The sequence below is a fragment of the Notolepis coatsorum genome (assembly GCF_963971535.1).
Source record: "Notolepis coatsorum genome assembly, chromosome: 13".
NCBI lineage: Eukaryota > Metazoa > Chordata > Actinopteri > Aulopiformes > Paralepididae > Notolepis > Notolepis coatsorum.
The window spans coordinates 44,093,984-44,119,370 of NC_140177.1; the positions used below are offsets into that span (position 1 = coordinate 44,093,984).

Genomic DNA, 25,387 nt, shown 5'->3' on the forward strand with positions numbered 1-25,387 from the left:
AAATGTCGGTAGAATTTAGAAATGTTCATGTATGTGTTCACTCAGTATTTGGTTGGGGCTCCTTTTGCACAAATGACTGCATCAATACAGCTAAATATATAGACTTTTCCACGATATTCTAATTTATTGAGCTGCACCTGTATATCTAATGTAGATAATGGGCTATGACATGCATACAGCAATTTAACCCTTTCAGCCCTACACACAGAATCAAATGACTGCCTGAGCAGTGAACAGGCCGTTCCAGCTCACCTTGAATGTTGTCAACTGTCCCTTTAAAAGTGCTCCATAATTTGCCTCATTCGCCTCGCCGTGATATTTGTCTTCGTAGATCTGCTACTGTATGAATGAACGCATTTCATTTGTATAACTAAATCTTAACATTGAAGTGAACGGGTACTTCCCCATCCGTACCTCACATTGCTTATCAGACTTGACCAATATGGTGGCGAAGTGTATAAGGCAAATGATTGATTGATTGATTGAAAACTTTATTAACAGATTGCAGAATGGGTACAGTACAGTACAGCTCAATACATACAATTGTTAAGGGGATGCAGACCAGAGAAAGACTTTTGTCTTGTTTACATCAGGGTCCCCCATTTTCAATTCATCATAAGTGCATCATGCTGCATGTGATATCTGTCACAGCCCATCAGGGGCCACGGATATGGCGGCCCTTCCATTGCCTGTGTACAATTATTATTATATTTGTTTTTAATACGAATGCCAGTACTAGTCTTTATAATCAACTAAAAGCGATTATCCTACATCTCCTCCCCTAGATTAACAGTGAGCAATGTTGTAGAACAGGAACTTAACATATTAGTTTAACGTCACTCACTCTGGCTTTGCTTTTTGTTGTCAGGTGGCTCAAGGCGTGATGAAGACACTCTACTTCCTGTCCAATCAGAAACGATTCCTCGCCGGCAGCATTATCGTGTTCTCTGCTCAGCATGTCAGTGTGCGTCTCGCCTGGGCCCTTGCACACTACCAACAGGTTTGTGTGTGTGCTTGTCTTTGTGTGTGTCTGTATTAGGGGTGTAACGGTACACGTATTCGTACTGAACCGTTCCGGTAAGGGACCTTCGGTTCAGTATGCGCTGTGTACCGAAGGAATACAATGTTACTTTAACCACTAACAGAATGCGCATGCAGAACTTAATTCAAAACTCCAAGACCCCCCTCTTCCCAAAATATAACTTGCGCAAAGGGCCGGATGTTGTTTGTTCAGCCCATGAGAGATTACCTGTAATTTAGCATAGAAAACGACAAGCCAGAGCTAGAGTACCTACCCCCCCCCAAGAATATTTGTTGACAGTCCTACTAACAGTAACTGCACATTACATCACCCCTGAGTGGAACATGGAAAGCCACATTCTGCAAACTTTGTACCGAAAAAGTATCATACCGAACCGTGACTTCAAAACTGAGGTATGTCCCGTGATGATGACCGGGAGGATGCGACCCCCTCTACGCCACCCCATACCTCAAATGGATTCGCCATCGGCTCTATTTTCAATCTTTCAAAATGTTCAGTTGCTATTGCATGCACTTATTTGTGTTTCATTACACAAATGTGTGCATGCTTACCAACTGTTTCGCCTATTTTATTGCAACACTACTATCACCGACATCTAACAAGTGAGATCCCCCCCCTTGAACGGCCCTTCTAAGGTTTCTCTCCTCCACATTGCCTGTGGTGCATTTTTTCCTATTGCTAGGTTTTAGTGAGTTTTTCCTTACCTTCGCGTGGGGTATGTCTGGGAGTGTTGCATTAATTTATTTGATTTATTTAAAAAAAAAATGCTTTGTTCTTGATTTATTGTGATGTTTCTTCTTGACTTTTAAAGAAGACGTGTCCGCCCCATGGGGATATTAACTTGTGTTGTCAGGCCTTACAAATACATTTGATTTGATTTATGTACCGATTTGGCTCAAACAAGGGACTAAACACGTTTCGCAATTATGCCACATCAATGTGGTACGCCCTACCCAAAGCTGTAAAGGAATGTGAATCACTACCCACTTTAAAAACCACTCTCAAAGAACACCTACAGGAGACTGCAATTCAAAACTGGCCCCTGTAAATGTCCTAACCCAACCCCCTCCAATGTACAGTAAATTACCTAGTATGGTTTTGTCAATATTCCAATGTACAGTTTTGCTTGTACAGTTGTACAGTGTTTCTCCCCCCCCCACCCACCCAACCCCACCAAACCTCCTCCAATGTACAGTTTCTACGTCAAATGTATATACTCTCTTTTCTGGACTCTTTTTGTATCACAAACAGTACTGTATTTGCAAATCTGGTATGTCATAAAGCTGTACTGTATTGTACCCATTTTGCAATCTGTTAATAAAGTTTTCAATCAATCAACCGTGGTTTTTGTGTATTGTTACACCCCTAGCCTGTATGTGTGCTCACGTCTAGTTTGTTTAGTCATATATATATATATTATTTGTGTGCACCAGCTGGCGTTGACCCAGTTATGTGAACCTATACCTGTAAGCACAAACCAATTCAGTTTCAATTCGTTTCCAGTGGGTTTGCTAAACTTTGAGCAACTAAAGTTTTAGTTGAGTTTTTTTTTGTTTATTATAATGGTATTTGTCCGATTTAATTTAATTTTATTTAATTTTGTAAGTTCACAATATCGTTTCAGTTGGTTTTATCTTTTTTTCTAAAGTCAAATTAAAAAATGTTATTGAAAATGTTTTCTTTGTTCCGGACTGACTGGCTGTGAACTCCTGAACTTGTGGTTCATGGCAGGATGAGCTTCCTATGAGCCAAAATACATTGTTACTATTCTTCAGTTCCCCATAAACCTGAGATTGCTAGTTAATGTAAAATTATAGCGATTTCAACAAAACTGATACAGTTTCTCAGTCAAGAATACATTTGAGCCAGAAGAACACTGACTGTGTTACAAGGAGTGGAAAGTCTTGTTGAGCTGCGGTGGTATATAATTAGTTTAACGCTCGGGCCTTGCTGATACAATCTCTCAATTCATCGTGAAAACCTGTTTGTGTCCCATAGCAGCAATCAACTACCTATCTCCACCTATATTTGAAATATGCTCACGTCTCATATTCTCTCTCCTCAGCTAAGTCGTGCCGTGGCTGAAGGCAACTGCTGTTTCGGGATGATAGACACATGGCTCCTGTACAAGCTCACAAAAGGTGGATATGCTTTTTAATTTATCAAATATTTTTATTTCCTTTTTCATTTTATACACAAAACAAGACAAATACAGTAATAATAAACAAGACATCCCAATACAATAATAATAACAACAATAATGACAAGGTGGATATGCTTTATTTTTTTTGTATCTCTCTTTCTCCGATTTTTCTCTGTTTTCTCCCCGTCCCATTTTAGTCGTTGTGCCAATTCCCCCCCTCCCCTACCTGGTTGTTGTGCGCATGTTCTCCTACTGGTCGGTACAAGGGAACCCTGAAGTATCCGCACGCTTCCTCCGACACGTGCGGCGACAGCCAGTGGCTCTCTTCTCACTTGGCAGCGAGGGCTCTCATTGGTGAAGTGTAACGCGTGGGAGGTCACGCTGCCTTCCTCAAGTCCTGCCTCCGCTGAGCAAACGCCCAGACCTGACCTGTAGGCGTCGCTGTCCACAACGCCAGTTTCCCACCCACGGCTTCCCTCCCCCTGACCCAGCCAAACGAGTTAGTATAGCGATCAGCCCAAGCCAAGGCAATGCTGACTCCGGGAGTCGAGACCGCAGCCTCTTGCATTGGTGACGAGCGCAATCTCTGCTACGCCACCTGACCGCCGGATATGCTTTTTATAAACATATGCCATGTTGTGTGAATACATGCCTGCTAGGGGTGTAACGATGCATCGAAATGCAACGATTCTAATGTGACGATTCAACTGCATCGATTTGAAAATGTTAGAATTGATTATAATGGAAATTAATCGAGAGAGAAAAATTTATTTGAATTTATTTTTTTATGTGTTCTTTTATTGTTTTTATTGACCTATAGTCATTCATGCTGAGTGAATCAGTTCCCCCAGCCACATTTGTGTATTCAAAATTGTTTGGGGAATTAACTGATAGAAAATGTATTGCATCGAATCGTGGTCAAATGAAGAGATTTCATGATGCATTGAATCGTTGCCTGAAGAATCGTAATCGTATTTAATCGTTGTGAGGTCGCATCGTTACACCCCTAATGCCTGCATATCTTCCCTTATGGGCATGTTGAGTTAAAAAAGACAAGATGGTGAATTTGATAACATGGTGTGTTTGCCTATTATACCATTTCTCTCTAGTAGCGCTTGATATTATAATTCTCCCAGGGTTTAGAAGAAGTTTTCAGGCTTACACACAGAATGTGCGTCTTTGTGCTCTCTCTCTCAATCCCATTACATCACTGGTTGGCTGTTCCTCTGAAATGCTGCTCTGCTAATGCCTATGCGAGGTGGTGGGGGGGGGGGGGGGGGCGATGAGCACATGCAAGGACTAAACAAAAGGAACAGCTTGCATACTGCAGGACTCCGATATCCACTTTTTCAATGCACCAAAGTTACCTTTATACTAACTTGCATGCATTTAAAAAAATTAAGCGTGCTGTTTCTTTATTTAAAAAAAAGTGTATAGCTCACATTTATTTCAGCACCTGCCCTCTTTTGGTTTGGATGTGTGTGGTCACATGGTCTCTTATCATGAGAGAAGGACGTTGTCATCTCATCTCTTTATCTAATCTCTTTCACTCTGTTTCAGGGCTTGTCCACGCCACAGACTACTCCAATGCCAGCTCCACCGGTTTCTTTGATCCCTACCAGGTCTGGTGGCCTTTCATAGTCAAGTAATAATGATGTCAACGCTGGTGGTTGTTTTTCTTTGACTAGTAGTGTAAATGTGTTTGCATGTGTGTGGGATGTGTATGTTATGTGTTTATTTATTCTTCACAGATGTGTTGGAGTGGGTTTGTCTGCTCTGTCTTGTCGCTGCCTCTCTCCATCTTCCCTACAGTAGAAGACACATGGTGAGTCTGTGGCCACTGCTTCTAAACCATGTGACCTTTTCATCATTCACTCGACGTCAGTATTTGCCCCCCAGTATTCTATATATATGTACACATTTACTTACCTACTCTTGTATAGATGAGTAACACATTATCAATTTCATGGTTAGTCATTGGTCAAGTGAGACCCTCTTCTCCATAACTGACCTATGTCAAGCCTCGCCCTCTTTTCTTGATCATCCAATCATAACTGAGTTCCTCCTTCCTTTCCACTTTGTACAAGACAAATTCAACCCATATGACAATACTACACTTTTATTATACCGTGTGTCCTTGTTACATCCATAGGTTGTCTCTTGTTCCTATGCTCTCTGTACAAAACAAATTCATTCATTCATACATAGGAGAACAAAGTTTCAAACCTGTGTCAACCCCATCCACCTTGTTTGAACCAAATCAGATAAGAAACAAGTGTGTTATCGTGGCTATGGACAAACACACATGGATACATATGAGTGATTACAATAACCATGTTGCACATCACGGTTGTAAAGATCTGGGTGGGGAGGGAACTAGATAGCAGGGTGCTGTCTCCCTTTCAATACTGTTTTTATTTTCAACAATAATAAAGTGATACAATACAATGACATAATAAAAAAGATAATAATTACAAGAAATGAAAACCCCAAAACAAGAACAAACTAATAGAACAACAGTAATACAATACAGTAATAGCAGCAATCATAATTAGGTACGTTTACAGTACGGATACATCAATCAATATAAGATTAGATTCAAATGTATTGTCATTATACAGCACAAGTACAGTACAACTAAAAAAAGTTTGGCATTCAACCAGGGTGTAAATGTGATATGAATCTGTACATTAATAAGCATCAGTCAACAGCCAACCAATGAATCTAACAAATGCACAACAGCGCTTAATAAGCACCAACTAACCACAATCAACTATAATCAACCATCACTTAATGTACCCCACTACCCCCAACTATTATGCCATTATAGGTGTTACCCCCAACCTTATTACTGTGAAGTCAAGTAATTTATTTATAAAGCACGTTTAGAGCCAACCAAAGTGCTGTACAGTCGAAGCATAAAAATGCATAATACAAAAAGGCACAGCAGGACAAGACTGTACAATCGGAGACGACGGGACCAGCCGAGCCGAGCCTGGTTGTAGGATCTTAGTGACCTGGGTGCTGAGTAGGGGGTTATGAGCTCTGATGTACAGGGGTGCTGCACCCGATAGTGCCTTAAAGGCCAGGGCCCTCATTCATCAACGTGGACGTAGAATATGTTCTATTTCCACACGTAAGCACAGAATGTAGAATCGGTGCACGCACAGAAAAATCGGGATTCATCAACCGTGCGTACACAGGTCCTATGCTCCTCCGTGTTGATGAATACCACTTTGTTCTACCGTCAATGCTCGTGCATGATTATCCATATATGGTCATGAAAGTGAGGAAACACCCCCCATGGGATGTGAAATAATGGACTGACCCGAGCGGAACTCTGAGAAACTTCACGGAGATTGTTCACTGCTGTCGAACCAAGAAGACACAACGCGTGTTATGGGATAAATAAAAGGCGGACTTGTAAACGGTGATGTCAGATATCAACGGCTCCCTAAGACCATTGCTGCAATTCTGCCTGGACAGCTCAAAATACTAATAAAGACCGTTCGTTGACCACTGTTTGGCGTTGGTTGTGTGTCATTATAACCGTGCTGTAATATGAATGCCTTTATTAGTTGTGTTCGATTGGCTATATGATTTTTAGAGGCATCTATTTTGTTGTCGGTATTACCGACAACAAAATAGATGCCTCTAAAAATCATATACTATTAGGTAGCCTATATGAATTACATATAATAGCAGCCATAGCCTACATTATGCAACAGTAACTTGCGCATACCAGTGTATGCGACGGACCAGTGTATACCTCATATCATATTCATATAATAGTTTACTCTATCAGCATACCAGCATGTAATATGTTCTTTGTTAGAACTCAACTCGTTATTATTTTGCACATAGATTGCAGAAATACGGGAACGTTTTGATTTACATTAAAAGGCTTTGACATTGTAAAACTAAATACGTGGAATCCTGTAAGCATAATACAAGTCATATCACCCACACGATATGCTCTGTGTCCAGAGCATGTATGCTTTTCATTCATTTAAGACACATTATTGCAAGGGTTTTGTAATACACATACACCCTGGTGTCATTGCAATGCGTTTTTTTATTCTTTCTTATACAGTAAAAAGGGGGAAGAACACTAGGGCTGGGCGATATGGCCTAAATATGATATCACGATATTTTCTGACCTTTCGGCGATACACGATACGCATCACGATGTTTTTCTTTTTTTCCCCAAACAATTCATTATGAGGCTTACCAAGACAGTATTTGAGTTTGCAAGCTAACATTAAAGACAAAATAAAGCATTTAGCATTTTTATATTATATATTAGATTTAGATTATTGGATTATTAGATTATATATTGCATATATTTAGCAATGAGATATTATATGATTTAGATATGAAATATGATGAATTGAAAATGGGGGACCCTGATGTAAACAAGACGAAAGTCTTTCTCTGGTCTGCATCCTCCAGTCCACTGTTGACTGTTGTTGTATTGAGCTGTACTGTATTGTACCTATGCTGCAATCTGTTAATAACGTTTATATTCATTCAGTCGGCAAACAGAATCATTTTGATTGACAGTCGCGTCTGCCAATTACGTCACATCGCTTGCACCCGCCCTGCTGTTCTTAGCACCAATCGGCAAGCGCATATTCATTTTTTACTTCCGCCATTGGAGAGCTCAATGAAAACAACAATGGCAGCGGTAGCTCGCCGCGGCCGACGTTTAGCTTTTAGCTCTGCAGAATGACTAAACAACTGGAGGCATAATGATTTTACTGCAACGGATGTTATAATAAAAGCCTTTCCATACATCTGTCTGATTGAAAACGTTATTAACAGACCGCAGAATGGGCACAACGGAGTCAGCACGGGCTGAGATATGAACGGCTAATGCTTGCTATATCTAGGTCGACCTCGGTCGTTGCTATGTAAATACGCTGATGTTATTGAAAGTGTAACTATATAACGTCAATGCCACAAAACGAATGCCTTTGTTATCATAAGTAGTAACTTTTGATGCAGTAGTGTGTGTGTGTGGGGCGGCGCTGTTCAAAAGTGTCAACGTGTGGACCAGATTGACGCAACACAAGCCTCTTGGGCAAAACATCACGATATCCACGATACGTTTAAAAAGTGTATCGTTAATGAACTGTACCCGATATTTATATAATATCGTCATATCGCCCAGCCCTAAAGAACACTATATCGTGGGTGTTCATATGACTTGTATTCTGCTTACAGCTTCGAAATTCCACTTGTTTCGTTTAACGTAAAGCCTTTTAAATATAATCAAAACGTTCCCGTGTTTCTGCGGTCTGTGCGCAAAATAATAACGAGTTGAGCTACGCGGAGTTAATTCCGATAACGCTATATAAACCATGCTGCATTCATTCTGAGAGAAAGATCTATTATTCCAAATGCTATTTATAGGGTTTTGACCATAATTACACTACTGTTGCTATTTTACAATGAACTATAATGAATTACGGTTCATACTGTTGAAACTAATGCACAGAAGCTAATTTCCTTGTTGTAATAATATATTCTACCACTGGGCGTCAGCTAAGTGTGCTCCGAGCTGTGCGTAAATATAAGCACTAAGTCAAGTTCAAGTTGAAATTGATGAATCCCACTCTTTGCTTAGAAATGATCGTACGCACAGGTTAAGCACATATCTGTGCGTAAGACACGTTGATGAATGAGGGCCCAGGAGGACTATTTTGAATTCTATTCTAAATGGCACTGGGAGCAAGTGTAGGGAGGCTAGAACTTGTGTAATGTGTTCTCTCTTTCTGGTGCCGGTAAGGAACCTAGCTGCAGAGTGATGGGCCATTTGAAGGCGGGACATGGCTGCTTGACTAATGCCGGTGTAAAGGGCTTTGTAGTAGTCAAGGAGTGATGTGATGAATGCATGGATTATTCTTTCCAGGTCAACTGGGTGAAAAGATTGGTTTTATTTTTGTGATGTTGCAGAGTTGGAAAAAGCAGGATTTTACGACGGCATTTACCTGCCGGTCGAATTTGAGCTCTGGGTCGAAGATTACGCCCAGGCTCTTGACGTGGGGCTTGAGGTGGGTGGAGAGTTGTCCTAGGCTATTGGAGAGTGTTTTGGTGGAGGAGGGTGAGCCAAACAAAATTATCTCAGTTTTCTTTTTCCTTGAGCTGAAGGAAGTTGTGGGCCATCCAGCTTTTTATGTCCCTGAGTCTTTAACTCATTGACTGCCGGGAATTAGACGGGGCCCCACTCTAGCACTGCATTGTTTGTAGAGCTATATCTATATTCTATATTATAGCTATGGATACAATACTATGGCCCATTTGACATCACCTATCTATCGTTCAATATGTGAAAAAGAATACATTTTCCATCCATACGTTACTGTGTTATACCGTGATGAATATAAGTATGGTTTTAGAGCGGTCTAGGGTAATTCCCGAAATGCTGAGTTATAGCCGTATACGTCAATTCCACTATAGACGTTGTTTCTTGCCTGTACACTATTCCAAAATCAAATCTATATCATAGGTATTATGTTCCATCATGAATGCATGAAAGGAGGGGCGGTTAGGTGGCGTAGCCGAGATTGCGTTCGTCACCAACCCCGGAGCTGTGAGCTGGATTCGAACAGGCGAATCCAGCTCACAGCTCCGGGGTTGTCACCAGCTTGGCTGGCCGTTCACACTAATACAATTGGCTGTATTAGAGGGTGGGAGAAGCTGGCGGGGTGGGTCCGGGTCGTTGTAAACAGCGACTCCTACAGTTCGGTCGGGGCGCCTGCTAAGCGCGGATAGCACCATAGTGGGATCCTTCCACACGCTACGCCCTCTCAGGGAGGATCCGCGCTGCCAGGTGAAAAGAAGCGGTTGATTGGCTGGACGTGTGTCGGAGGAAGCACGTGATAGCCTCCACTCTCCCAGATGATCTGACTGTGGGGGGTAAGTGCGCAGCGACCAGGAAGGGGATTTGGAATTGGCATACGACTAACATTGGGATGGGAGAAAATCGGAGGAAAATTGAGGGGGGAAAAGATCAAAAAAATAATTTATCATTTTTACAATCTAGTGGTAAAATTAAAAATTAAAAAAAAAAAAAAAAAAAAAATGAATGAATGCATGAAAGGGGGGGGGGGGGTCGTTTCTGATTATTTGATTGTCAGTAACGGCATTCGCATTGAACACTAAAAACGCTTATCAGCCCGATCAGTATAAAAGCATTGCAGGATCATGCTAAAATGTACGTCAAATCGTCCTTACCTGTGATCAGGAGTATTTCAAAAATAATATTCCAATTGTTTGAACGCCATCTGGTATATCCAATGTCTATTTGGTCCACGTCATAATCCACCACAACATATGGATCAAGGATATTTGACGCGCTTCAATGGAACCAGGAGAACCGTTTGCCTCACCCAACAAGGAAAAATGAAACCCGAGACATTTGGCCGTCCCACAGGCCAAGATACAAGGTTACAAAGGGTGCTCGGCCGGTATTGCACTTTGGCATTCTCAGGATGATTCCCCATGTTAACCCAGAGTGTCTGTAATTAATAGAAATATCGAATAAAAGAAATAACGATCAAATAACGTATACCGTACTTTTCGCACTATAAGCCGCACATGACTATAAGCCGCAGCAGCTAAATTGAATGATGTGTACATATATAAGCCGCACTGGACTATAAGCCGCATGTGTTTTAATGTTTAATTACCATATGTAAGGAGTGGAGCCTGCGGCTTAATTTGACTCAACACGGGAAACCTCACCCGGCCCGGATACGGAAAGGATTGACAGATTGATTGCTCTTTCTCGATTCTGTGGGTGGTGGTGCATGGCCGTTCTTATATTGAGCTTTAAGTTCCCACCTCTACAGAGAATGACTCCCACCTCTACAGAGTGACTCCCACCTCTACAGAGAATGACTCCCACCTCTACAGAGAATGACTCCCACCTCTACAGAGAATGACTCCCACCTCTACAGAGAATGACTCCCATTGGGACACAATACTGTCGGACAAATAACAAGAATTAACTCATTTACAAGTTGTATTAAGTAAATAAGGGAACAGATAAATAACATTTCAATGCAGTAAAAAAAGCTATATTTCGGGTTTTGTCCACATATAAGCCGCACCGTTATATAAGCCGCAGAGTCGAAAAATGGGGGGGAAAAGCCGCGGCTTATAGTCCGAAAAGTACTGTATATACATGGTTGGTGTTCAACGGTCGTCGACCACACACGTATATAATCGCTGTTGGCGGCCATTGAGTTAAGGGAGTCTAGGTTCAGAGGGGTTGAGGGGAAGGTAGATTTGGGAGTCATCGGCATAAAAATGGTATGAAATATTGTGTTTTTGGATGATTTCAGCCAGGGGGAGCATGTAGATAGAGACGAGTATGGGGGCCAGAATGGAACCTTGGGGGACCCCATACAGTAGACTAGCTGTGGGGGAGGAGTGTCCACCCATCTGTCACTCAAGTAAGATGTGAACCAGTTTAGGGCAGACCCCCCAATACCGAGCCTGTGTTAGAGACGATCGACCAGGGTTAACCATTCCTCTTTCAAGTATATTGCTATTGGGGACCAGTCCCTTACAAACTCCTCAAGCGTACCTCATAAACGCATACGATAATCTCTCCAATGGCAAAATGGACATCCGCTTTTCATACCACGCTAAAATATCAGGGGGGGGTCTTCGTCCAACCATTTCTGTAATATTGTGAGGTGTGTAGCATACAGAGTGATTCTAAGAATGTACCTGTATCTACGTTCAGAATTTGAATCTAGTCGAGTCTAACGATGTGTCCCTTCTTTCTCCTTCATCCAAACCGCCACAGCCACCACTTTGGTTCCACAGACCCTTCCATCTTCGGAGTGTCTATTCCTATCATGTGTGTGGTGAGTGAGCGTTTCATCTTCCCCCTGCAAGTCAAGAAGACCCAGCTTTATATGCTAACCAGTTTAGTGGTTTATCTGCAAGTGACTGGCTTATCTGTGTGATTGTGATCACATTATGGGGCAGGATTCCTCAGTGATTGTGCAACACGTTCTCTGGGCCAACGAGTCATGGCCATTCTGAGTTCCAGGGTGTCATAACACTGTCTGATACAACCGATGGCCCTGTGGATTTTTGCTGAACGGAATAGATGTTTCAACATTACCAGCTCAGATTGAAGTGCTATGAATCAAAGCCATATTCTTCACTTTCCCCACATATTTCACAATCTCAATGTATTTGAGAAGAACCTTTTTGTAAAGATTTGACAGCCTGTGTATTTCCAGTTGTTGTGAAGTCAATCCAAATCACCTGGGAGTTTGGATGAAATACATCAACCTCCACTATGTCATTGAATGAATATACATGAATACACACAACACTCACAATTTTACCATCTTTAGATAATTAGGTTTGAAAATATTTGTTCATCTGAAAACCTAAGAATGGATTTCTGTGGTTCTTTGTCTCAAGGGTTCAATAGTTTACACACCAGTGCTGTAAAACGGTGATATCCGGACATCTTTTATAACTCTTCCCCGTCTCTCTGCTGTAGATGGCTGACCAACAGGCGGCCATGTTTGGCGAATGTTGCTTTGACGTCGGTGATGTCAAGATCACCATGGGAACAGGCACCTTCATGGACGTAAATACCGGGAGCAACCCACACACATCTGTAACAGGTAAAATGAAGACACTTATATCTGTATATATCCCTTACCTACTCTTACTAGTTATACCACTGGCCAAGGACGCGGGAACTAGGGGTGCAGCAGGGGCTGCAGCACCCCCTGCTGGCGGGAGTGTAACTGCAACTGCAAGGTTGTTTTGGATTTTATTCCAAATTTGTAACCGAGGCTACTCATGTCACAGAGCGTAGCGGCACTGCAGATTTACCCTACTCTTGGAATTCATTCAGATCGTCATAGGGGCGCTGTCTCGATAATGCAGTGTTATTAACAGCGTGTAGCCGACGCATGAACCGGTTGGGATTCGAATAGACGCGGCCTGGAAGCGTCAACGCGGAACTGGAAATCCGTTGGTAAAAAAAATAGACGCAGCGGCTGGGATAGTTTTGGACTTTTGGGACGCTGAATTCGCAGTAAAGGAATATATGAACAAGCCAGCAGAACTATCCGAGCCCCCGGGAGGGTGGTCGAAGACCTTTTGCATGTCGGCGATCATGTATGCGGGGAACGAATTGCAGAGGGAGGGCGCAACAGCCAGGTGGGGTAAGCTGGGCTGTGATGTGTGCATCAGAACGGTTACATTGTTTGTCTCGCACGCTCAGAGCGCGGAGTTTGGCAGCGGTATCCTCTAGTGAACGAGAGTGTTGGTTATGACGTGACAGACAGTGGAGCTGTTTGCAGATAGCGAGCATTTTGACGTGTTGCGTGGTGGCGATGTCTCGCAGACAATACAACTACAAGTATAATTATATAATATATATATTTTATAAAAATAAAAATAAATTATATAAAATAAAAACGAATTAATCAAAAACGATCGATATCTCAGCACCCCCACTTCCCGCGGACTTCCCGCGTCCCTGCCACTGGCCTGTATGACTTAGTTACTACTATAGGGTCTTTATACCTGTATCACTACTTAATAATACTATAATACTGTACTTAGATTTTATTTTCATTATTACTCAGTAGTACTCATTTATATATATATATATATATATGAGGGGTGGAACGGTATGCATTCGAACCGTACACCGTTCGATACGACCTCCATGGTTCGGGGCATGTGTGTATTGTTCGGTTATAACGTTAGCCTCAAGCTAGGCTAACGTTACATTAGCTACGAGCTAACTAACTTTAGCCGCGAGCTAGCGAGCTAACTAATGTTAGCCGCAAGCTAACCGTGGAAACGCTCACAGCGAAGTGACTCCACACGACACCAGTTTGATTAGTGGGGAAGGGCGGGGGTATATTGACGAGGCTTGACAACAGAGGTTCAAATATAACTGTTTGTGTTCAATAACGAGCCAGGAGACTAGAGAGTGTGTGTCAACTGCGTCTGTATTGCCAACCCATAACATCCTGGTCCCTGCTGCTGGGACGTACCAACTCCACACACCACTGTGGGGGGGGTTTATATTCCCCATTCCCTTGTAACATCTCTTTTTTTTTTTTTTTTATCCACTTTTTCTCCCATTTTTCTATATTTTCTCCCATCCCAATTTCGTATCATCCAATTTCAACCCTCCCCTGTCACGAACGCTGTTTCTTGCCTCCCACAAGCCGGCTGCAATGTGGACTAAGTCATACATAGCACAAGTCCCCTCCGGTACTTGAGGTAACAGCAGTCGCATCTTTTCACCTGCGCAGCTCGATCTCTGTGTCGAGGAGTAACGCGTGGGAGGCTCACGCTGCCCCCGACACTTCCTGATTCTACTGCGCAGGCGCACCAACCGACTTGTAGGAGTCGCTTGTTCACAACGTTCGATCGCGAATCCTAGCGTCTCCACACTGGTGGCGAGTGCCTTGCCCACTACACCACCTAGCCGCCCACATCTCCTTTTTTTTTTTTAAAGATTACAACAGTTACAACATTCCTTAGTGCAAATTATTATTAATACAAGAAACTCCATAAACGTCCTTATATAAAACCCTAATCATCTTTTCTGTGACTTTTACTTTTTGGTCTAGTGCTGGTTGAGCATTATGCATACTTTATGTTGGCCTTTGTCTATAATGTGGCCACAAAAATGGAAAGATTTAATTAATAGTTAATACTTTGACAAATGTTGCCTATATTTTTCAGTCAGTTCGGTCTTTGTGTGCCAAACATTATTAAAGGTAAACTTTTTTTTTACCAAATAAATGAGAATTAAATCAGCAATTCCTCCCCTCTTGCTGTACCAAAATCTATCGTCTCTCCTAGCTCTAACCGTCACTGTCAAAATAATGTGCCTGATGTCAAATGGCCTCATTCTTTCAGTATTTAAAAAAATAAAAATAAACAACATAAACCAAACCGTAAACCTAAAACCGTGATACGAACCGAACCGTCGGTTTTGTGAACCGTTCCACCCCTAATATATATATATATATATATATATACATATACATATATATACACACTCTAGTTTAATCACCTGTACCTTGTATATTGTTATTGCACTAATATATTTGCACTCTGGTTAGATGCCAAACCTATTTTTGTTGTACTGTAATTGTGCTGTATAATGCCAATAAATGTGACTCTAATCTTTTAATCTAACACACACACACTCTATCACTATTCAGATTTTCCCTGCGGTCTTTACAATGTGTTGTGTGTCTATAGGTCTGTACCCTCTGGTAGGGTGGAAGATCGACTCAGAGGTGGTATATCTAGCGGAGGGTAATTCGGCAGACACGGGCACCGCCATCAAATGGGCCCAGGAGCTGGGTGAGTGGGCTGACTGGCAGGATTCCCTGGAAGAGGAGAAGGGTGACTGGTGTATTTTTGTATGAAACGTTGATGACAAAGGTCACCTCGAAAACTAGGAAAGTCTGTTTGTTCAACTTGTTGTTTGCTGGTTGTTCCAAGCAGTCACAACAATCATGGGTCTAAATTCAACCGATGACCTTTGTCATCTCTCTCTTTCTCTCTCACCCCTTTTCTCTCTCTCACCCCTTTCATGTCACTTGCCACTGTGTACCACTAAGTAAAGTAGGAATAGTTTTTTTTTGTTTTTTTTACAAACACTTTGACAGACATTTAAAGTATATTAGATAATCACGTGATTACGTAACAAGATATAGACATAAGTGGGTCGATTCTGAAGTAGTGGATGATAATCGGTGCTGTCGTTGCAGAGCTGTTCTCGGACGTCCAGGAGACCAGTGACATGGCTAACAGTGTAGCTGACGCAGATGGAGTGTGCTTTGTCCCCTCCTTCAGCGGTCTGCAGGTACATGTACAAGTGTGTGTAATGGTAGTCTGACTCACAGGATGTTGACCACACATACGCTTCCCATTTCTCAGTCGGCATTCTCGTTTTTTTTTTTTTTTTTTTATATTATCGTATTTCTTTATGATTTTTTTTTTTTTACCATTTCCAAAATCCCAGTATCTAGGATCAACAACAAGTCTTACACTGGGGGGGGGGGGGGTTTATCTCTAGATTATCTCAAAATTCTAGACTACTATTAACCTTTGTGTTAAGAACCTTGTTTATTGTGTGACTTTATGCCTGGCTACGTTTTAGTGAGCTAATAGTTTATAGTTCTAAGCTCATGAGAAAGTTGAGATTGCAACGCTGAAAACAATAAAAAGAATAATGGGAATCTGTGAATTTATTTTTAATCTTTGAAGATATAATCTTGCCCCCCCCCCCCCCAATCAAGGTGCAAGTCATTGGTTTGAGAAGGTTTTTCCTCATAGTGCAGAATAAGAATGTGTTTCCTCCTGCGCTGGCACGTCGCCTAAACACAGTGTGGAGCTATGCCTAGTAATGCACGACTACTGTAATAGAGAGGGATTGGTTTACTTTTATTTGCATTTGGCAGCTTTTATCTTTATAAGGCATGTGTGTGTTTATGTGTGTGTACAGTACAGATTCTGTGGTTTTGTGCTGATGCATGCATTTGTGTCTGTCTGTAATATTGTGATGTTGTCTTCTTCCTCCCTGCCTGCCGTTGTGCACTGACCTGTGTAAGTGTACTGTGTCCTAAAGTTCCTGGGCCCTCATTTATCAATGGTGTGTGCGTACGCGCACAGATATGTGCGTAAACCGTGCGTACGATAATTTCTAAGCAAAGTGTGGGACTACGCACAGCTCAGACCGTGCGTACCTGGCGCCCAGCGGTAGAATATGAAGACTGCAACGCGGAAATAAGCTTTCGTGCATTAGTTTCAAGTTACTGGTGTGTTCATATGACCCGTAATTCATTATAGTTAATTGTAAAATAGCGACATTAGTGTAATTATTGTCAAACCCTATAAATAGCATTTGGAATAGGTTTTTCCAAATGAATGCATCATGGTTTATCGTTGCATTTGGTTTATAAGCCATTGCCGGTAGCCAAACGCATGGCCCATGCCTAATTTTATTTAATTAAATTGTAATGTTATTACTGGGGTATCTGTAATTAAAATATCACTTTAATGCAGGGGATTGGGGCTATCTACTGAAGCCATGGATGACTCCTCTGATCAACCCCAACAGGAGCGCATCTACACCGGGCACACTCGTGCACAAGAAAGAGTCACCATGGAGCGTGCCATTTGCTTTTTTTCCAGGCCAAGTCATATTCTTATTTGAACCTAAACTGTATATTTTTATTTAATAGCGTTTTAAGGGAACTCGATTATTTTTAGCATCTTTTCTATTGCCAGTTTGCTTTTACATATATCAATGCTATGTTTTCAATTCATTAAATAAAACTCATACTTTTTGCAAGGGTTGACTGACTGCCATAGAAATAATCAACCATCTACATACTGTAACCTTTCAGTGCACGTTTTTATTTGTGTGACAACAGCCTTGTGAGCTCCCGCACACAGACGTGATTGAATTCAAGTTTTTATTGATCACATAGGCAGGCTACACATGGCGTAGGCTACATGGCAGTGAGATTCATTGTTCTTGTATGCTCTCGTATTATTGTTATAGTAGGCTATTGTCAAGAAAGGAAGTACATTATTTTCAATCGTGGCTTTAATTCGTAGCCGAGAAGCAGTCTCCTATCAGCTTCATTAATCCCGATCCGTCTCAGCCACAGCATAACTGAGACCGGCTATGGAAAAAAATCATAAATAGACTACTGTAAATAAAATAGCCTATAACATTATAAAGGATATAGGCTATAGCAGGGGTTCCCAACCTTTCTTCCCCAGAGCCATATATGATATAGGCTATACTGGGTCCGTCAGCGAGGAGATTTAGTCATTTGAGAATAGGCTATTATGGCCAAACGAGGGCATATAGCCTATAAATATTATTAAATGTTTTCATGAGCGTAAAGATACAAGGACAAGTTATATTAACGATCAAGTTAGTTTACTGTATGCAGGCTTCGCGGGGCTCCGTGTGACGTGTCTGTGCCATGCTGCGTTATGCGCAAATTACTGTTGCATAATGTAGGCTATGCTATTATATATAATTTATATAGGCTACCTAATACCGACACCGGCAGGTAGAAAATTTACGGAAAATCCGTCGCGATTTGGAATCAAATTGACGGAGAACTTTAATCCCTGGGTATTAATCAAACTTTAAAAGAACAAAATGAAAAAAGGCATTCATATTCCAGCATGGTTATAATAATTTTTATAATAATAATAATTAATAATAATAATAATGCAGGACCTGTTGCAGAGGTCTTTATTCGGCATGCAACGACACTCAATGTTTTAGCGGTACACACAGTGGTTAGTTTAGCATAGCACACACACCGGAACACACACACATGCATTGTCTCTTTAGGATCGCCGATGCGATTTGTCTCTGCGATTAACCCATCCCGTCGTCCTTCCCCCCCAAGGGCAGCCGGGAGCAGACAGGCATCAACGTGAGCCGCGCCAGGGGACCAATCCAAGTGCTCCTGTCCGTCTTCGTCAAGGACGCCACAGCGTTAGCGATCTGTTGTTGTGCATATTTTTCCATTGGGTTTATCTTATCGGGGGGGAAACCCTTGCGAGCACGGGGAGAACATGCAAACTCCACACAGAAAGGCCTGGGAGATACCCCAACTGGGTACCTGGCATCATGGAAACCTGGTCCCCAAGCGGGAATCGAACCCTGGACCTTCTTGCTGTGAGGCGACAGTGTTAACCACTACACCACCGTGCCGTTATTAATGACACCAACGGCAAACAGTGGTTAACTGTCTTTATTAGTGTTTTGCGCTGCCCAGGCAGCAATGGTCTTTAGGAAGTTAATAGATATCATATCCGACATCACCGTGTACACGTCTGTCAGCCTGTCGCGTATTTCTCCCATAACACGCGTTCGCTCGGCTTAGTCCATTTTTCCACATTTCATGGGGGTGTTTCATTACCGTATATGGGTAATTACGGGCGGTTCTATATGCAAATACGTAAAATCGTGCACGAGCGTGGAGCGTAGATCAAGTGATATTTATCAACACGGAGTACTAGCAGTTGTGCGTAGGACTCGTGTACGCACGTGTGATAAATCCCGATTTGTCTGTGCGTACACACATTCTAAATTCCGTGCGTAGGAACGGAAATAGAACACTTTCTACACATTGTTGATAAATGAGGGCCCTGGCCTGTTGATGTGAAACAACAACATGCTTTTCTCTTGTGCTCGGCTGTGTTCTGTTTCCCTTTGACTCAAAGTTTCCCAGTGTTTGAAAAAAATATAATTGAAAATCCTTCACTAAAAAGGTTAATAATAATTTCTGTCCATTGAGGATAGATGCCTCGTCTTTATTAAAGGGGCACTTCGCTTAATCCTATGGTTATGTTGTGAGGAGGACATGAGATAATCGGACATGTAACTCACCAACGTGTTCGGTGTCTCAGGAGCTAAGCTGCATTTGGCACCCTGAGAAATTCCTCTGGGTGATATTACAGAGAGGAGAGCAGACCTCTAGTGAACTGCAGACACTGTTTCCTCAACCATTTCTTCAACTCTCCTCTAGTTGGGTTCTACTACAGTTGAAAATAGTTGAGGAAATTGTGTCTGCAGTTTGCTAGAGATCTGCTCTCCTCTCTGTGACATCACCCAGAGGAATTTCTCAGGGTGCGAAGTGCTCCTTAAAGTAAATTTTTATGAAGTGAATTGACCACGACTCTTGATTCTCAGCCTAGTCATAGTCATACCTCTCATGTATACTATTCTATTAGTAACTCCTATTTTTCTGACTATGTATATAATATATATATATATATACCGGTACATGCATGCATGAGTGTATGTATATGAGGAGCGTTAAACCTTCCTCAGAAGTGAGGCATCCCGTTTTGTGTTTGTCCTACAGCCTTCATAAGATATATCAAGTGCATCTGATGTAGTTGAAATATCTAAAAGGTTCAATATTTTTAGGCCTAAATAGATACATATTGGTTACATAATAAATTTAAACAACAAGAAATATGTATTGAAATATTGTGTGTGTGCGCTCGTGATCACAGGCTCCTATGAACGACCCTAAAGCCTGTGCTTCTTTCATGGGCCTCAAACCCACCAACACCAAATGCCACTTGGTCCGTGCCATTCTGGAGTCTCTAGCCTTCAGGTGAGTCAGTGTTCTGGAGTCTCTAGCCTTCAGGTGAGTCTGTGTTCTAATCTAGAGTCTCTAGCCTTCAGGTGAGTCAGTGTATGGAGTCTATAGCCTTTAGGTGAGTCAGTGTATGGAGTCTAGCCTTTAGGGGAGTCAGTGTATGGAGTCTATAGCCTTTAGGTGAGTCAGTGTATGGAGTCTATAGCCTTTAGGTGAGTCAGTGTATGGAGTCTAGCCTTTAGGGGAGTCAGTGTATGGAGTCTATAGCCTTTAGGTGAGTCAGTGTATGGAGTCTATAGCCTTTAGGGGAGTCAGTGTATGGAGTCTATAGCCTTTAGGTGAGTCAGTGTATGGAGTCTATAGCCTTTAGGGGAGTCAGTGTATGGAGTCTATAGCCTTTAGGTGAGTCAGTGTATGGAGTCTATAGCCTTTAGGTGAGTCAGTGTATGGAGTCTATAGCCTTTAGGGGAGTCAGTGTATGGAGTCTATAGCCTTTAGGTGAGTCAGTGTATGGAGTCTATAGCCTTTAGGGGAGTCAGTGTATGGAGTCTATAGCCTTTAGGTGAGTCAGTGTATGGAGTCTATAGCCTTTAGGGGAGTCAGTGTATGGAGTCTATAGCCTTTAGGGGAGTCAGTGTATGGAGTCTATAGCCTTTAGGGGAGTATGCCTGTTGGTCAGCTTTTTTGGATGTGGACATGGGCACAGAAAGTCTGAATGCACGTATGCTGATCTTTGTTCCCTGATGTTCCTCTCCGAAATGTGTGCTCTATCTCCTTTTTGATCAGGAACAAGCAGCTATATCAGACCATGCTGGCAGAGATTCCCGCCATCACCAGGATCAGGTGTTGATTGAAATCTTTATTTATTCTCGAAATTAACATTGGGTCCTCGTGGAGATTTCAAAGTTCAAACAATTCAAGTGCATATAAATGGAAAAGATTAAATTCCATAAATAGGACAGAACACAGGTGTAAAGAGAAAAAACAAAGAGAGACTCATGCCTGCTCATTCATCGAGAACGCACTTCAAACCCTTTTGGGGAGCGCATCATCAAAGTAACGCCAGGCAGCTCAACAAGGAAGTTAATGGAGCTTAATATAGATATCCAATAATAGGCAGAGCACCATTTTCTGGCAGATTGATTGAAAACGTTATTAACAGATTGTAGAATGCGTACAATACAGTACGGCTCAATACACACAATTGTTAAGGGGATGCACACCAGAGAAAGACGTTTGTCTTGTTTACATCAGGGTCCCCCATTTTCAATTCATAGTGACATTTATGGCATAGGGACATACATGACATACAGGTATATAGTACTGTTAAATTTGTGACATACGATATGCAAATATACAGTACTGTTACCCATAGATCCTAACCGAGAATATATACATATGATGGGGAGGAGACTGTACATTAGGAGGTGGTGGGTGGGCGGGAGAAAAAATATACATACGGTGGGGAGAGAATATAATTATACATATGGTGGGGAGGAGACTGTCTATTAGGAGGGGGTGGGGGGGGAACATGAGGGGAATCATGAAGTCAGTTACCCAAGTTTGCTGTTCCTGAAGTTAGCTACCCAAGTTTGCTGTTCATGTAGTTAGCTACCCAAGTTTGCTGTTCATGTAGTTGGCTACCCACGTTTGCTGTTCCTGAAGTTAGCTACCCAAGTTTGCTGTTCATGTAGTTAGCTACCCAAGTTTGCTGTTCATGTAGTTAGCTACCCAAGTTTGCTGTTCATGTAGTTAGCTACCCACATTTGCTGTTCTTGAAGTTAGCTACCCAAGTTTGCTGTTCATGTAGTTAGCTACCCAAGTTTGCTGTTCATGTAGTTAGCTACCCACGTTTGCTGTTCCTGAAGTTAGCTACCCAAGTTTGCTGTTCATGTAGTTAGCTACCCAAGTTTGCTGTTCATGTAGTTAGCTACCCAAGTTTGCTGTTCATGTAGTTAGCTACCCAAGTTTGCTGTTCATGTAGTTAGCTACCCACATTTGCTGTTCCTGAAGTTAGCTACCCAAGTTTGCTGTTCATGTAGTTGGCTACCTAAGTTTGCTGTTCATGTAGTTAGCTACCCACATTTGCTGTTCCTGAAGTTAGCTACCCAAGTTTGCTGTTCATGTAGTTAGCTACCCAAGTTTGCTGTTCATGTAGTTGGCTACCTAAGTTTGCTGTTCATGTAGTTAGCTACCCACATTTGCTGTTCCTGAAGTTAGCTACCCAAGTTTGCTGTTCTTGAGACAAAGAGATTGTTAGCTCTGCTGTCAGTCCAGGCTAGACCGACACAATTTATGTTGTTTCTTAGTGAGCAATATCCAGCCCAGCCAGGACTGTGTGCAACTGTTTATAAGTTATAACTGATTGCTATGTTTGTGTTCCTCTGGTGATGCTTTCCCTCTGCCTCTGCAATTACATTTTGATTGGAATTGCTTTATGGACATACATTTCTCAGACCAGAATGATACTGTTACAGTCGAGTCATTTAACTTACATTATTACATGGCGTTTTCACATTCGCCGAAATGCTTGCTTGTGATTGGTCAATAGCGCGCGTCAGAGGTCAGTTATCGGACAATAATGACCGCTGTGGGACAATAATGACCGCTGTGCGCAGCTGTTCGCAATCAAGCCCACAATAATGACCGCTGTGCGCAGCTGTTCGCAATCAAGCCCACTGACATCAGTGCAAACTGCCAGCTGCCGGGGAAGCTGCTGGGGGGCGGAGCGACGAGCACTCAGCGGAGCCAGAACCAGTGTTACCGAGTCGATGTAAAATGAATTGGGTATATTGTTAGTAAGTTAGCCATGTAATAAGCGGGATAATGTATAGCTATACTCGATCATTGTCGCAAAATAATTGACCTTCACTGACGTTTAAAACACCTCGCCGAGGCGGCTCTGTATTTTAAACTCTGTCGGTCAATTATTTTGCGACAATGACCTCGTATCCCTTACATAATGAAATTAATGATTTTTCTCTCTCTCTGCAGGGTGGATGGCGGTGTTTGTGCCAATGACTTTGTCATGCAGCTAACAGCAGACCTCTTCTGTAGGAAATTAGCTGTAACAAACCACCGTGAAATGTCCTGTCTAGGGGCTGGTTTCGTTGCAGGACTGGGTGTGGGTACGTAAGCACACACACTTTTTCTAATTTGTTCACCTTCCTTTGATGTGCACAATGCTCATTGTTTTCAGTAATTCAGGTCTACCATTCACCATCTGTTCAGGCCCGTCTGTTCAGTGGTTGTGGGGGATGTCGTCACAAAGTCTGTCTTAAGAGAAGCTGGTCACATCCCTGTCCTTTTTTAAAGTAAAAGAGTGTAATTCTTGTTTCTTGGCTCCTCTGCCTTGCAGCAAAGCTAGATGAGATAAGATTTACGAGCGAGCCACCATTGTGTACACACAACGAAGATGCAATTCTGAATGGCCTGTTTCAAGAGGGAGGGTTCTTGTTATACCTGAACTGTAGAAAAGGCACAATGCACATATTTAACATTTTCTCAGTGTTGGGACAACCCCTCATTCTGTAAAAACAATGCAACACACAGGACATCTAAGAATGGAGATCCCCCCCTTGAACGGCCCTTCTAAGGTTTCTCTCCTCCACATTGCCTGTGGTGCATTTTTCCCTATTGCTAGGTTTTAGTGAGTTTTTCCTTACCTTCGCGTGGGGAGTGTTGCATTCATTTATTTGATTTATTTTACATTTTTTGGACTTCATGGTGTTTTTGCTTTGTTCTTGATTTATTGTGATGTTTCTTCTTGACTTGTTTAAAGAAGACGTGTCCGCCCCATGGGAACATTAACTTACAAATAAATTGGATTTTATTTTATAGGGCCCCTTTAACTCTTTGACTGCCACATTGTTTTTCCATCTTTACTCCCTGGAGCCAGCTTTTTTGACCATTTTCACGATGTTTGCAGACCCATCGTATATTCTATATTATAGCTATGGAGACAATAGTATGGCTCATTTGACAGGCACTATTTATACTCCAACAGGGAATTTATTTTTTATTTCTACATGCCTTCGTTCGTGCGCTATCTTAGGGCTTGGCGATATGTAGGGATGGGTACCGAATTCGGTACTTTTGAGGCACCGAACCGAAACACGTCGGTACTACCGAGTATCGAATCAAGTGAGAAACCGAAAAATTTTTTTTAAAAAGAATTACATTTTTTTTTAATTTTTTTTTTAATTTTTTTCTCTTTTTTTTTAACTTTTTTCTTTTCATGTCAACGTTCACACGCACAATATATGCTTACCTAGGATTTGACTTGATTCAACAACAAAGCAGTCGGAGCAATGACGAGCCGAAAACTGTAGAAATTGTAGTTATTTGAAGTTTGGATTTTTTTTTTTTCGACTGAGGTAGGTAAATAAAATTTCTTGAGACTAAAGTACCGAAAAAAGGTACCGTTGGGTACCGGTATCTGTTCAAATGTGAAAGGTACCCATCCCTAGCGATATGGCCAAAAACGTTATCGCGATAAAATGATAAAATTATTTTCATATAACTCTATATCGATAATTATCGTCGATATAATGTCTGTCAAGTTTAATTAACTTCTTATGCCCGGCGCCGATGGACGGGCTATTAATAGACTTGTTTTGCTGCTGCGAATGTTTCGAGTTGATGTCGTCATCAGTCCGCGCACGTTAGCAGTTAGCCGACAAACGGCGGTGTATCCCATGACAATGTACTAAATATGACCCTAAAATACTCTGTTCCGCCCCAATACATTGCAACAACGTCCACCGTATACCCCACACTACTATAACCGTGGCATCAGAATTCACGCGACACACCCACTCGGCACGTAAACTATAAAATAGCGCCGTGCAAGCTAATTATCCTAGCCAGCCTTGTTTACAAAGTACTAAATATCACCCTAAAATACTCTGTTCCGCCCCAATACATTGCAACAACGTCCACCGTATACCCCACACTACTATAACCGTGGCATCAGAATTCACGCGACACACCCACTCGGCACGTAAACTATAAAATAGCGCCGTGCAAGCT

At 42.0% G+C, this 25,387-nt stretch overlaps 1 protein-coding gene across 1 annotated transcript in view; it reads left to right on the forward strand.

The window, feature by feature from the left end:
- The window catches only part of gk5 (glycerol kinase 5), a 34,582-nt gene that overhangs the window by 3,612 nt on the left and 5,583 nt on the right, over window positions 1-25,387 (forward strand). The window contains exons 5-15 of the mRNA XM_084328094.1: window positions 869-1,000; window positions 3,108-3,183; window positions 4,746-4,807; window positions 4,937-5,010; window positions 12,007-12,067; window positions 12,721-12,847; window positions 15,465-15,569; window positions 15,980-16,074; window positions 20,268-20,371; window positions 21,143-21,199; window positions 23,351-23,484. Of these exons, the coding sequence (XP_084184220.1) occupies window positions 869-1,000; window positions 3,108-3,183; window positions 4,746-4,807; window positions 4,937-5,010; window positions 12,007-12,067; window positions 12,721-12,847; window positions 15,465-15,569; window positions 15,980-16,074; window positions 20,268-20,371; window positions 21,143-21,199; window positions 23,351-23,484 (1,027 nt within the window). The remainder of the gene's footprint in view (window positions 1-868; window positions 1,001-3,107; window positions 3,184-4,745; window positions 4,808-4,936; window positions 5,011-12,006; window positions 12,068-12,720; window positions 12,848-15,464; window positions 15,570-15,979; window positions 16,075-20,267; window positions 20,372-21,142; window positions 21,200-23,350; window positions 23,485-25,387) is intronic.